Below are 15,999 nucleotides of genomic sequence, written 5' to 3' on the forward strand. Positions count from 1 at the left end.
TTTCTTTTGTTTGCGAATGCTCATTTTCCAGTGTAATATCCATTTTTTATTTTTTAATTTGAAAAATAACTTACATAAATCTCTGTACTCAACCATACTTGACTAAGACATAGCCTTGGCATGAACACATTGCACAAAAAAAAAAAAAAAAAAAAAAAAAAAAAACCTACAGAGAAGGCATTTGAAATAGAACAGAACATACCTATGACATCGTGAGACATTATCCCACTTCCATAAGATTTGACAATATCTAGAGAGTTTGCTATTAAAATTCTGTAGATTGTGACAGACGTACACAGAAATCATTTACAGACTGAAAGCTGATACAACTGATAAAACTGATAAAAATGATTAATCAGAAAAGTTTCTTTTCAAAGGAAGAGGTATAATGTCTCTGTGTATATTTCCATTCAGGCATTAAAACTATGATTCAAAAACTTCTCAGCTATAAGAAGCTCTGATTATTACTAAAAAATAGAAAACAAAAAATAAATAGGTCTTGGCTTGTAAATAAACTAACAAAAATATATTAAATGACCTCTACTTTCTTGAAACGAAGAAATAAAAACCAAAGTTATATTGTGTGGCAATATCATCGTCCCGATGTGCATTTCTCTGCAGACAGCATCATGCTCGGAAAACTGTACAGCACAATACTGCGAAAGTCAGTGAGCTGCAGCCGTCTCCGGTAAAAAGATCTTGTGAAATTTTGGGCTCTTTTGTCAGGAATACTGCAGCTCATATTTCTGTAAAGATATAAAAATCCCTGGTCACGATTTCCCCTTAAATATGTCAACAAAGTATGATTTTACAAGGTGGAATGTTCATTCGGAATTTTGCCCTTCTGGTCAGTGTGAGACCACTGCCTAATTTTCACTAAAATTCAATTCAGGGTGAAGGGGTGAGAGAGGATCGTCGTCGACATGCACTGTACAAGAAACTGCATTTTTTTTTTCTCCAAATATCGTCTTTATCAAAACATGCTGAGTTACTGTAAGATGTGCCAAAGCCATGTTGCCAAAAACCCTTTTCAACATGCTTGTTAAATGAATGAACTTCAAACAATATACAGACTAAAACTAGAAGAGCTGTGAGAAACCAACAGCCCTGAAAATAAAAATTTAAAGGAGAACTGGAACAATATCAGGGGGAAAATCTGACAAAGGAAGCAAGAAGTACAGAGAGTTTACCCTGGGACAAGGGAGAAGTAGAGAAACGTACAATTTGCACATCGTATTACAATAATAAATCATAGAAATTTATTTTTTTTACGTCTTTGTCACATGAACAGATTTCTCACTGTAAATAAAATTTTAAGCTTGTCATTTATCTGCTTGTCTGTAAAAATACAGTAGAGAGACCAATGAACGGTCTACAGGACAAAAAAACAAGGTTTCATGTGTTTTTTTTTTGTTTTTGTTTTTTTTTAATCACACTGTAGCATTCACTCCCCCTGAAAATCATGCACTAGTGAAATTTATCTTTAAAAATAATAGAAATTGTTGAAAATGGCTGATCCCGTTCATTTTTTCTTTTTTCTTGTCATCTTTTTTTGCAAGTAGCAGTCTGAGAAAATTATTTCCTATTCACTTTTTTTTTTTTTTTTTTTTTTTTTTTTTTTTAGTTCAGTTAAAGTTGTGTCCATGCAACACAAAAATCATTATTTCTTCTCTAGGTTTCATATGGTATCAAGAGAAGTACTTCAATTTGATCTTAAAAGATGATTCAAACCTACATTTCATCTCCGTAATGATCTAGCAGAATCATATCTGGGGAGTGAGGTGCTCATTCCCATGTCATATTCTTGTTTTGTGTGTACATTTCTGGGTCTGTTGGCATGGCTTGACCCAAGGAACACTGTTAGCTCATGTAGATACAAATACATCAACATTAAAAGAAACATAAATGGAAAACAAAAGTCAAAGAGAAGGTTTCACCCCATTTCAAAAAGGGCTTCTGAAGAACTCGACTTGTCAGTTCTCAGTTCAGACTCATCTCCAATGGCTTCAAATAGATTCTAAAAGCAGGAATTGTGACGTTCCTCAGGCTAAGGAGGCCATCTTCCAGCTTCGTCTTGTCCCTGCCCTCTAGGGATTGCTCTTTGTGCGCCATTTTTTTTTGCGAGCAAAAACAGGACCGCCTTTTTTCACCCCTAAGAAACAAGCTCTGAACACACAACATCAAGCATGCAGTGTTACCGGGGGGGCGGGACCTGTCGCAAATCTCAAACTCCACCCAATGGCTGCTACAATAACGCTAGATTTCAGGAAACTGCTACGAGCGACCAAACGGCCCGGACCCGCTGTCGAGGGACGCCTGGGAAGCTCTTCTGGTCAACGGGGCCAGGGTTGGGTCGACCAATGAAGAGGGAGGAAACAGCTTGAACCAGCCAATAACCATGTTGGACAAGTCCAGATCATCTAAAAGTATCTGAGCGGCTCCCATGAAGGATTTATGGTCCATACGTCCATAGTCTCCCCACACAATTATCTACGATGGAAAAAAAAATAAACAGCCATCAATATCAAGTCACAATCATACAAAAAAAAAATTGGGAAAACTAGTGATAGACAGAGGCCAGGCCTCATAATAAAAATGTGAAATGTTAGCTGAGTAAATATTCTGTAAAATATGTTGAATTAAATTATTTTAAATTTATTATGTATTATTTGCTCATATCATTTATTCAATTATTAAAACATATTTTATGCAACACTGTTTTATATATATATATAATATATATATATATATATATATATATATATACATACCTGTGTGTGTGTAATTTATATAGTTCATATATATTAAATATGAAAATATAAATTATATGCAAAATATATCTAATTTATAAATTAGACAATATATATATATATATATATATATATATATATATATAAACCATTTATATTTTGGTATAAACCCTTTCTTTTTAGATTGGTATTGGCCATTAAAAAGTATTTGTCGACTTTAAAAACAAACTTATTGATAAAGGTGCTGCTTCCGTTTTAGATTGGCCAAATGAGCTTGAGATAATGACCTATACTTGGTAAATAAAAGTATTAGTGATGACATTATACCTGTAAAACCTTTCCTCCTGGGGTCTCTTCAAACGACAGCTGCTGCTGGTAAAGAGGGTCCAGTGTTTTCCGTGCTACTTTTGTTTTCTTTTTGGCTATGCAGGCGCCGTTCTCCAGTAGATACACCTTTACATAAGGAGCTGGAGAAGAGTTCAATCGTGAGTGATGAGTTTTCAGGTGCCTGAGAAATCACCATCAGAAAGCATACCCGCACTCACCTGGCAGTGCCTTAGAACCTGGTTTTCCCACAAGGCCTCTGGCTCGGATGACCTCTACCTCTAGGGCTCCTTTCTTTTCCACCATCCCGATCTGAATGTCACCTAGACATGGAACCAATCAAAGATATATGAGCCACACATGGGTAATATTGCTGTTTTAATATTGGAAAATGTTTGAGTGCGACTGGAGACACAAGCACTTGAGTGAAGTGTATAGAAAGTCAATAATAAACATGAACTCACCCATACTGGGCGTGGCTAAAGACTGTCTTCCCACAAGTTGGGCGGGGCCAAGTCCATCCAGAAAATCACTGAACTGACTGTCAGAAGAGAGTCTCACTCCGGGGAAGATGAGGCTGAGAAGAAAAGGTTCTGATTAGGTAAACAGTAGAGCTTGATCATATGATGTTACAGGTGACAGGCTGTTGATTATCACAGAAAAACATTCTGCATTACAGTGAAGCACTTCCAGTGGAAATCTATGGGAAAAGCAGAAATGTGCAGCTTATATGCCTGTTAAAGGAGTTATATTTGTTCAACTGTACAAAAATGTTTATTTGAGCTATAAAGTCCTTAGAATTTTTTTTTTTTTTTTTTTTTGCTGTAGAACTGCTGTTGTAAGTAGATTAACTTCTGATTACTACCTGTAAAGTGGGTATTTTTCGATTTAAACCGTTGCTTTCTGGTGTTTTTGCATGTTTGTGTAAAAGTTACCAGGCTTACGACTTTAAATGGATATGGCAGCAGGCGAAAGATTGGATAGACACATTTGAATGTTTAAGTCCTATGGTGGCAGTATACTTTGTGGCAGTGTTTATTATTATTATTAACATTTGGTGCAATACCCTGACCCATAGACTTTCACAGTAAACTGACATTACTGTCAGTGCAACTTTTGTTTGAATACAACAGAATTTATTTTCTGTAGTAAATGACAACAGGTCACAGATGTTGTTGAATGCTAAATTATTATAATTATTTAAAATATGCATATACATAATAACATTTACTAATATTTTAGTATGATAATATATGTTTTTTTTTTAATTTTAATATCTAAATTATAGCATGCAAATAATTATTAACAACAATAATTTATTATTATTATAATTATTATTGATACTTTATTTGAATAAATATTTAAAATAATCATATAAACAATATACAATATTTATTTTATTTTATTACTATTTTTAAATTATTTTACAATATACATAAAGCAATTATTAATTATTAATAATAAAATTAATAATAACAATCAATACAAATAATAATTATTAATATTAATAATATGATGTATTTAAAAAAATAGCTATATTTAATAAAATTCATATACACATATAAATACACATATTTGCCACTAAATAATATATAATAATACATAATATATACATATTATATTTGTCAGCAGGGTTCTATTTGCACATGTTTTGCTACTTACTTTCCCTCTGAGCTGTAGCTGTTCATGCTTCCGTCGGTGGATTCGCGGCTGGCCTGCCTGGTCATCCTGCTTCTCATCTCTACGGCCAGTCCCGTCTCCGTGCTCCTCTGGATAGTGCTGCGCAGCTTCTTTCCTCCTGCTTACAGATACAGATAGAGAGAGAGACAGTTTGTCAGTCAGAATATCAAGACATCCCAGGCAGAGTGATGAAGGACACATTTCTGCACATCGCCCAACACGAAACCAAAGCCTCACACGTTCTCAGTTGTGACAGCTGATGTGCTGTTGATCGAGACGGTGTGATATGAAGGTCCAGACACACGTGGTTCTGCTCCCACAGGATGGAACGAATTAAACAATTTCTTGTTTTAGATGCACTGCATCTATATCTGGCTTACACACATGCCATAGTGTCCATTACACATGATGCAGGGTGATTTGACATGACGGGTTACGCAGGTGCTCTGAACCAGAATTAGGCATGACATGACCAAACTCCTCAACCTGTGTCAGCATCCTCTGAGCTGAACAATTCACAACCGTCATAAGGAAATAAGTGCATGTTAAATGAAATAACCATTGACTTTCAAACAGGTAATGTGTGTAATGTTTTCAATGTTAAATTACTTTCTTTATCAGTTTAACATGCTATAAGTATTTGAGTTCAATCAATAGTATTATTTTGAAGCAGGACTACCTGTTCGGAAACAGTCATTATTTCATTTTATCTTTAATTATTCTATGTAAAAGGGATGTCATCATAACAAAAAGGTTTGCATTTTTCATTTAATAGGGTAGTTTTATGCCTAGTATAGATTGGACAACTAACTATAACAAAAATCGTATTGTATATGCAGATAAAGAAAGCACACTGTATATTTTTTATCAATGCCCTAAGTTGCAATGTTTCCTGCCACCCGTAAACCACCTACAGTTAGAGTAATGACTATATTACTTGGCAAAACAGTAACTTATTCCAATTATTATGATTCATTGGACAATTTCACCCTTAATCATATTGCTGTTGGTGCCACTTTATAAAAGCAATAAGTCACTTGAGACTGTTAACACGTCCTCACTTTATTTCACTTGACGTCCAAAATTGATGCACATCCTGTTCTTTTTTACTGCCAAATACAAATGCAAAAATAATGAGGATGATGCAGTAATGTGAGGGCTGCTCAATTTCAATAGGTAGGAGAGAGAAGGAAGGCTACAGGAAGCAGACATGGCTGAGCTGCTGAGATTAAACCATTCAATCGCAGGTCACACATGGCAGGCTTGATTTTCTTTTCATTCAATGTCATCCGCCTCTGCTTTCGGCCCTGAGACGTAGCTGAACAAAAGAGGATGACGAACATGGCGGCGGATGTGACTGTCCTTTTCTGTACTAACTGCACAGTCGTATATAACAATCAAAAACATAGTTGTGCTCTTGTTGAACTTGACCGAGATACAGTAAACCTGAGAAACAATAATGCCCAGTGTTAGAGGACGCAACTCAAACAACCCTTAAAGCCATAGACCACCCAAAAATGAAATGATTCTGTCATTTAGTCACCCTCATGTCATCGTTCCAAACCTGTATGACCTTTTTTATGCAGATCACAAAAGAAGATATTTTGAAGAATGTTGGTAACCAAAGAGTTTCGGTTCCCATTGACTTGCATTGTACTTTTTGTCCCTATTCTAAAAGTCAGTGGGAACAAAATCAGTTTGTTTACCAATATTCTTCAAAATATCTTCATTTGTGTTCCACAGAAGAAAGTCAGTCATACAGGTTTAAAACAACATGAGGGTGAGCAAATAATGACAGAATCTTTATTTTTGCTTAGACTGTCAATTTATTAAGCTGCGTTTTCTGATCATGTCTTTAAAAATCTTTATAAATGTCTTTAAAAAACTATATATATATAAATGTATTAACTAAAATCTGGTTGCACCTACACATCACACAAAAGGTATTTGTTCTGCAAGATATGAAAAGGCACATGATTTTCCAATGGTATTAATCTCTAGAGCGACTGAAGGGCGAGAAAGAGAAAGAGATGCTGTAGAGAAAGGAAATCAAACACCTTCAAGGTCACAATGATGCTTGATTCCTGCTAAACCATCAAAACACACTGCACAATTATTAAATGCTATAAAACTGTCACAGCAGTTTATGCAAATAAATACATATTTTAATGACAGCCATGCACAGTTCTGCCTATTACTTACGCAAACTCCACCAGAAACCATAAATGACCACAAACCTAATTAAATATGAATTAAAAACAGTCGATATGCTCTATAACACCAAATATCCTGCAAAACGCATGAACTTTGACATGCAAGATGCTCATTTGACACATCTTACCTCCATCTTCCTCATCAAAAGAATTCATGCAGGGGAAGTAGACGGCCAGCGCTTCGAAGGAAGCCGACAGACTCATGCGGCTCTGGGAGCGCTGCATGCGGCCGCCGGTGCTGCCTGCACCCGTGCTCGTGGTGGATGTGGCATCGTGGCTTTGCCTGCCCATGTTTACAACCGGGACGATCGGAGAGGATGCTGTGGTGCTGAGACTGCGGACGATGGGCTGAACTCAGAGTGCAGAGCGCTCTTAAACAACATTTAAAGTCAGGGTTTGTTTTGGGTTCTTCAGCTTGAGATTGTTCTGAATCGAATGATCTCCCTGGAGTATGCAGCATTAGTGTGTGTTCGGCGCAATGAAGCTGTCGGCTCTCCTCAAGCTATCTCCTTTCTAACACGTGCAGGAGGGGGGAGGAGGCGGAGCCTGGCTCCCTTTCTTGCATCCTCCCCTAGCCAATCAGAGGCAGCGGTGTGGCTCAGAGCTTCAAATGCTCCTCCAGGCGTATGAGCTTTACCTAGAGATACTGCAAATGTGTGTGTGTGTGTGTGTGTGTGTGTGTGTGTGTGTGTGTGTGTGTGTAGCCATTAGGAACCTGAGCATCTCTTGCCCTGACTGTCCACATGCTAGTCACCCACAGTTCACGTGTTAAACACACACACACAGGCTGATAATTCCTCCTTTCTCTTCGGCTCTTAAAAAGCTTAGATTTATTTCGCCGTGCTGACGTGCATCTTTTATCTCGGGCCTCCACCTCTCTCTTCACTATCTCCCAGTGTAAATGTTTACCACAGAAGATGTCCGGCCACAGAAACAGCTGAATCACTGCTATCCCAGAAAAATATCCCCGCGAAATGCATTGCAAATATTTGCGTAGTCAAAAAGCAGCCATATCCAACAGCCACTTAAGGTGTCACATTCAGAGAGAAACAAGAATCTGGGTGTCTAACGAGGGCTAAAATAGTAGATTTTTGTATTATGCAAAATTTACAACCCTGATACCAGGGTGTGGTTTCTGCAGTGTCCTGAAAGTCAAAATCACCCAAAGTCTCTATGACAGGATTCTCGGTCTTTCCTAAAACATAATGACAGCTATACATTTTCATGATTAAACACCCATTTAGTCCATATTTATAAATATATAAAATGGGCGTTGCTCAAAAAAAAAAAAAAAAAAAAAACACCTATATATATATATATATATATATATATATATATATATATATTTCTATGTAGATTATATATATTCTATATTATATATATATATATATATATATATATATATATATATATATATATATATACAGATTAAGATTTCTGAAGGATCATGTGACACAAAAGTAGTAGTGATGCTGAAAATTGCATCACAGGGATAAATTACATTTTATAAAAGACATTTTTAATTATAGTTGTTTTACATTGTAACATTTCACAATATTAGTATTTTTACAGCCTTGGTGATCTTAAGACACAAGAGATTTCATTAAAAACATTTAAAAATCATAATATCTCTATACACAAACATACTGTATATATGGTTCCTTCCATATCTGAATATCACTATTGTGAGCTGGTATCTTATACTATTCCGGTCCATTGTGATTCACTTTGATTTGTTTATGGCTCTTATTGTGAGGTCTGAATTTCTTCTAACAGACATGAAGGAACATAACACTGTGTACTGTTACTCCCAAACCTGCCAGAACACACTCTCAACCTGATTCACTGCCAAATACGAGTCTTCTGGAGCCGTGAAACAGCACAGGGGGCAGAGGTGACGTCTCAACATCCTCATAACACAATACAGCAAAAGGAAGGAAGCAGACATTTACGGCACAGTGACTGAACTAGTCTAAACTAGACTTTGACTGTGAAACTCACCAGGACTGACAGCCAGAGAATGAAATAGTTTTTTTTTTTAAACACTCAACATTTTAAATGCTAAAGTCAAACACAAAAATTCTACTGACTCACATGTACAAATGGGACATTCTGAGACTTGGAGCACAAGCAAACTAAATTAACTCTCCTGAGCTATGCTAGAGAAATAAAACTTTTCCTGGGTTGCTACATAGAAAACCATGCCAACATTTGATAAATCTCTAAAACTCCTCTACTGCAAGCACTTTAGCTAACACTGAACACATGACTTAATAACTGCAGCAGTCTGAGACCACAAGCAAGGAACTACAATATAAACCAAATGAAGTCAACTCAATCAGTCATAAGGTTTCAAATAAGTGAAGATTAGAGGAAAACCTTTATGAATCAGTGTATTCAATCAATCAGCAACTACAATATAGTGGCTACTACTAAAAAAACACGGATGATATCACCGGACTAGCTGTACCAAAGCTTCCTTTGTGCAACAACCACTCCATTATTTGCATTACAAATGAACAAACCTCTTCAGAATGTTTTCCCCCATTGTAAAAAACTATTCATCTGTGGAAGCTGGTCACAGTCATTCAGTAAATGGTTCAAGAGCTTCAACTGGCCTACAGTCCCATTATGTGGACAAATGTCAATTGTGTAGCACTATGGTTTTAAAACACTGTCCTTTACAATACCACTTTGAGGTGAAGAGCAAATGTTACTCGGGACTAGTTTATCTACACCAGAAATTTCAGAACTGATTTAAAGATTACTCAATGTCCTTTTAATGAGAACAGCAGAAACCTTCCATGTCTTCAAGCACAGACCCATTTTTTTTTCATGAGAATACTGTTTTTTGCTGTTGTTGTTAATGACTTTGTGTCAATAAAAGAATGATGCATAAGCAAGCTGATATTGATCTTGCTAATAAGCTGCAACTGTGAATGTAGAAAATACTATTAGTTTTTTTTATTTATTTTGTGACAGTCATGCATAACTACATTTCCCACGATTCTTTGTGGCATAATAAAATGCATAAAGCATGCATTATACAAAAAATGTGCTCTTTATTCTACATTCTCTTGTAATGGCACTAAAAGCTTCCTGTTTTGTCAGAAAAGTGAGAAAATAAATATGATAATAGAATGAAATCTGAAATTTTAACAATTTGTCTATACATATACATATACATATATATATATATATATATATATATATATATATATATATATATATATATATATATATATATATATATACATACATACATACATACATATATATTTAATATATAATTGTATTGTTAATATTGAAAACAATTTTTTAAATTATTATTTTTATTTTATTTTAATTTTTTAATTTTTGTGATTTAAGTAAAATAAATAAATAAATCAATAAAATAAAATCTTAAAGGACATTTTTGTACAATATTCTTTACATTCCCATATTATGAGGTTATTATTTGTATAAGTCATCTTTATATCAAAAACAATGTACAGTACATATTGTGATACGAAACACCTGAAAAAAAAATGGAGAAGATCATTACAAATGGCTGAATTGAACCACTGTGAATTATGATGTCCACATCAAACCAAATTTCACATTAACTGAGGTCACCAATACAGTCTTAAAGGCCTCAAATTAACTGGAACTCAACTCGCGCACAAAAACAAAACCCATGAAAGCACAAACAGTCCGCTCATGCCTCAGAGATGAGAACATCTCATATTAGGGGAATTTAAAGAGCAACATGTGTAAGAAAAACACGGAGATGTAATTACCTGGCAGCGGGCCTTGAAATGGGGCAACAGCGTGTAAGACTGATGATGTTTTGACCAGCTCAGGCAGCCGTGTGTATGTGAGTGTATGTGCGCATAAACATTTCTACTGAAAGGCATGTACATCCTCTAAGACCTGCCTTCATCTCTACACTGTGTCACGCCACACCAGTTCAGAATCACCAACACAACACCAGAGAATGTAAAAATCATTAACACAAGAACTCTTTAGAAAGGGCTACAGATTTGGAAATCTGCCGAAAATCCAACAAAATTATGCGGAATATCAACATCGATCATCAGAATATAGCCAGGTTTCCTTCCAAGGATTTTTTTTACAAAAAAAATTGAGAGATATAAAATTTTTACATTTATTTATTTTTTTACATTTTTTTTTACCGATATAGCTGATGGAAATGCCATTTATCGATAAAATTTTGATAAATGTTCATTTTTTTCTTTTCTTTTCTCGTTTAACTTTACTGCATAAATTCTATATTGATACTTCAAATGTCGCAAAAAATAGTTTGGAAACACTTTTGTTGAGAAAAGGGGCTTTAACGCAAATAAATGTGTCGTCACATGACAGAATTATAATAAAAATAACTAAATAACTAAAATGTCTTGCTTTGAGAAAATCATGCCTGTTTTTAGGACCATTAAGATTTTTTGCATTGTGACATTATTTGAATGAACATTAAACACATTCCTCAAACTCTAATTACCATAATGTGAATAATAATAATAATAATAATTATTATTATTATCATAATCATTGTTGTTGCTGTTATTGATGTTATCAACATAAACTAAATTCAGTACAAAAAATTGTTATATTATATCATAATATATTTTTTCAATTGCACTTTACAAATGTTCTTAACAAATAAATTATAAGAATCATAAAATTATTCTATATATATATATATATATATATATATATATATATATATATATTTTTTTTTTTTTTTTTTTTTTTTTTAAATAATACATTTTATACTTAAACTTTTAAACTTCAGGTGGAAATCCAATTAATTGTCAATAAAATCATGTCCAAAAAAAAGTTTTTGATTTTGATCTGAAATATGATGGAAAGAATAGTAAAAATAAATAAATAAATCCTGCACACTGTCATAGGTTTTCACAAGTTGCAAATCTGGGATGTGAAATATGGCCGGACATTTCTTGAGAGTTTTCATGAGATTCACCTCAAGACATCACCATCAAGTAACATTAAATAGATATAATGTCTTTCTCTCAGCTGAGAAGTGATAAACCTCACACTTTCATTCTCTTAACACATCTAAACAAGAGACAGGCGATACAGATGGAGGGCTGACCACTTCCTCTGTTAGTGTGTGGACAGATGGAGAAAGACAGAAAGAGAAACAGAATAAACTCTTTAGTGCTTAACTAACAGCTCAGATCGAAAGACTGCCTGCATAAACAACTATGAGACAGATCGAGATAATTGTTTGAAAGCAGACAGACAGCATGTAGGAAAAGAACATGCAGGTGTAAAAAATTAATCCTGCAGGGCTGAGATTCAAAATAATATTATCTATACATGGTCATCATCAGAACTAGGGCAAAAGGAGAGCTGAAGATAGTTTGGTTTTCCCCCTCAGCTGCTTAGTAACTCGAGTGTCAGATGGGGAACAGGATCACTGGACTATTTCTCATGAGCTTGTTTCTGAAATAAGGAAGTCCATCTATGGCTGAGTCTTTGAACACAGAGACATTCTTGAGACATTCACTCAAGGCCAGCAGGCCCAATAAACAAAGACGCGTGCGTCAAGTTCTTTAACAATTTCATCAAATAAAAACTGAGAAAACAGCAGCACTTAAATATTTCAGAGATGATGCAACACGAGCAGAAAAAATATATATACATATTACAAAAACATTCAGTTTCCAAATGCAATGAGTCACAATAAGACCTTCTTTGTGTAATATAATAAAACTGTTGCACCATGTTAGTCAATTGATTAAAAGTCTAATTATTACATGCTCAAATTATTACATTTACTCAATTACTCAAAATTATTACATGCAATGTTCACTGAATAATCAAATTAACTACTCTTCAACAATCCACCATGACCATTTATGGAAGCTGACACCATGAGCACATTAATATTTACATTTCAAGGTATTTCCAGTTTTTAGCAATTCAATCTGTCCTGATGAATGACAGAACTATACCGGCCAAGTCATAACAGTCATCGCTCACCCTCATTCCATAAGATGTAAATGAGTTTGTTTTTTTCATTGGATCAGATTTGGATAAATTGAACATTGCATCACTTGCTCACCAATGGATCCTCTGCAGTGAATGGGTGCCGTCAGAATGAGTCAAAAAAAGCTGATAAAAATGTCACAATAATCCACAAGTAATCCACACCACTCCTGTCTATTAATTAAGATCTTATGACATGAAAAGCATCATTAGCATTCATCATTAACATGCTTTTAAGTTTAGACGAGTCCTCCATCCATAATATTGCTTTCTCAAGTGAAAATCAGGAAAATCTGAATCAGGAGAAAAATATGCATAGATGAAGCACTGTTTACAAGTGAAAACATAAAAAAAAAAAAATTAATTATGGAATAAATATGTCAGTTGATTTTGATATGAGCGGACAACAGGAGATGGATTTTTTCACTGGAGGAAACATTATTATGGAGTCGTGTTTTGGCAAGAAGCAACAGTTTAAAGTTGAAATGCTTTAATGATGGATTTGTTTCTTACAAACACGCAGCTTTTCGTTTCACAAGATATTAACTGATGGACTGGAGTTGTGTGGATTATTGTGACGTTTTTATCAGCTGTTTGGACTCTCATTCTGACGGCACCCATTCACTGCAGTAGATCCACTGGTGAGCAAGTGATGAAATGCTATATTTCTCCAAATCTGCTATGGTGAAGAAACAAACGCATATCTTGGATGGTCTGAAGGTGAGTCAAGTTTTAGCAAATTTTCATTTTTGGACAAACTATTTCTTTAAAGGTACAGTGAGGGTCTGAAAATGTTTATGAAAAACTAAATTTCTGGTGCAAGATGCCTTGAATAACATTATAAGTGGACTTAATAGTACAAAAAGTGCACAAAATGCAACAATATTCAGTGTTACGATACAATGTAGCTTATATTTCTTATAGAAAAGAATGTGTAAACGGCAGGAGCTAAAACAGCAAAAGCAAATCTCTCATTTAATAAGTCAGACCATAATTGTGTCAACATTGTGTCTTTGTGGATCTGGTTCATAACAGCAGCACAACATCTGATCATCTCTGTCACCATGGTGACACTCTGGCGGATATGCATTATCTTTATCTTTACAACCAATGATCAGTGATAAACCCATGACGATCATCATGACCTGACCTTAAAAAGCCAAAATAACAAATGCTTTATGAATAGATAGAAAATGTGCTTAATTACATTCACACAACTAGTTTTTCTAGATTGCTCAAATGTCTGCTGTGATTGTGTGTGACCTGGAAATCTCAATATTTTTTTTTTAGTCTTGGTAAAAGTGTGTTGCCATGGCGAGGGTTCTTTAAAGGGCCACAAAACACTACAACATACTATACTAGTTATTCTGATTCTGAACTCAACGATGAGTCTGCAGTGTCTCGTAATTATTCATGAGACGCGTATTCTATGAGAAGGCACTGTCTCATTAATATTCATGACATGGATTTTTCCTATGACAGGCACTTCAAATACACATTCCTAGTTCCAAATTTGCTAATATTCATTTAAAGTGGTTATATTTTGTTTCTTTTTGCACTAATAACATAATTTAGATATTTATGATACTTTTACACCACCTGTCTGATATTTAAACATCATTTTTTGTTACTGTAACACACATTCATACAGTATGTAAAATGTGATTATTCATGAACTGTAGAAAGTTGCAGATATGCAATAAATAAACAAGCCAGCAAGCCAAAAAAAAACAATATACAGTACAAGTTTGTGTTTTGAAATGGAAAGTTTATGTAATGTTAATGTATACTGATATGTTTATATATTGTTACAGTATTGATTAATGTTTCGAATGGGCTTTTATTTTATTTTAGTTTATATATTCTAGTAATTTTATGCACTTTTGGAATTTTTATTACATTTTTATAGTTTTAGTAATTTTAGTAATTAAATTAAATCAAAGGCAACATTTTTTTTTTTTTACTTTTCAAAAAAAAAATCTTTAAAATGATTTTTAAAAAATACATTTTCAAACTCATTTAGTTATTTTTTGCATAGTAATATTTTGCATTCAAGGACTACAAAGGAAAGGTTCTGTACAAAGGTTTTTATTACTTTATGTTATCCTTGACAAATAAGTTGTAACCTTTTTGTCTTTTTTTGTGCCAAATAAAATTAAAATCTCAGACTCAAAAATCACTAAAACACTAAAATAGTGGCCTCTTTTTAAAAAAGCTGAACCTGATCCCACCGATTTAGAACAACACTGCATTATTAAACTGCTTATGAAGAACTTCTCAAAGTCTGAATAAAACTTTCCTTCTCCACACACTAAATTTAGGGTTTGGCAAACATGAGGTCCGCAGAAGAGATGAGACAATGTGCGCATCCTGCAAGTCCACCAGACAAGATCTACAAGAGAACTGAGCCGGCTTATCTCCGGCCACACATACTCATAAAACCCCAGTGAGACCAATTACATCCTTCTCAAGCCAAAGCACAGCACTGAGATCAGAGCTCAGAATAAGATGAATAACCGCTTCATCTTCATATAGTTTTGCTCATTTCCAGGATCGACGGAACACGCCCGGGCGACATTTCACCATCTGAGAGCCGTTCATTTGCATAAGATCTAGTGAGGGGGTGAGAGGGGGCCGTGGAAAATCGGATCAGAGGAAAAGCTGCAGTTCGCACAGATCACCATGGCTACAGAGAATGTGACTTGCTTTGTTTTGTGCCAGGTACCCGGGATTTGTCACAGCGGAAGATACTCATGTGCTACTTACTACAGTCACATTTCACCATACATGCCTTCTGCAAAATTAAACTTATTAACTTGTGTGATTAATAAATGTCTAATCTAGTTAACGGCAATTTAGGACAATTTACTTAAATAGACCATGTTCTGTATCCGTGTTCAACATGTACAACTATCATGTAGATGGATTCTTGTCAGTAAATGAGGGCATGAGTAACTAAATACAGTACCAGAGTATTCAGGAAAATAGAGCTGCAAATATAAGTATGTTACTGTGAT

At 34.6% G+C, this 15,999-nt stretch overlaps 1 protein-coding gene across 21 annotated transcripts in view; it reads right to left on the reverse strand.

Annotated features, from left to right (window-relative positions):
- Positions 1-15,999, reverse strand: part of LOC109088439 (regulating synaptic membrane exocytosis protein 2-like) — a 150,735-nt gene continuing 134,736 nt past the window's right edge. For 20 of the 21 annotated variants that reach the window (XM_042741618.1, XM_042741615.1, XM_042741604.1 and 17 more), the window contains 5 exons: positions 4,737-4,878; positions 3,539-3,651; positions 3,296-3,397; positions 3,078-3,217; positions 1-2,490 (listed from right to left, as the gene is read on the reverse strand). In XM_042741618.1, coding sequence (XP_042597552.1) covers positions 2,275-2,490; positions 3,078-3,217; positions 3,296-3,397; positions 3,539-3,651; positions 4,737-4,878 — 713 coding nt within the window. In that variant the 3' untranslated portion in view covers positions 1-2,274. Of the gene's footprint in view, positions 2,491-3,077; positions 3,218-3,295; positions 3,398-3,538; positions 3,652-4,736; positions 4,879-7,095; positions 7,473-15,999 lie in introns of those variants that run through there. The other variant, XM_042741625.1, reaches the window with a different exon arrangement.

This window comes from Cyprinus carpio, chromosome B16 (assembly GCF_018340385.1).
Source record: "Cyprinus carpio isolate SPL01 chromosome B16, ASM1834038v1, whole genome shotgun sequence".
NCBI lineage: Eukaryota > Metazoa > Chordata > Actinopteri > Cypriniformes > Cyprinidae > Cyprinus > Cyprinus carpio.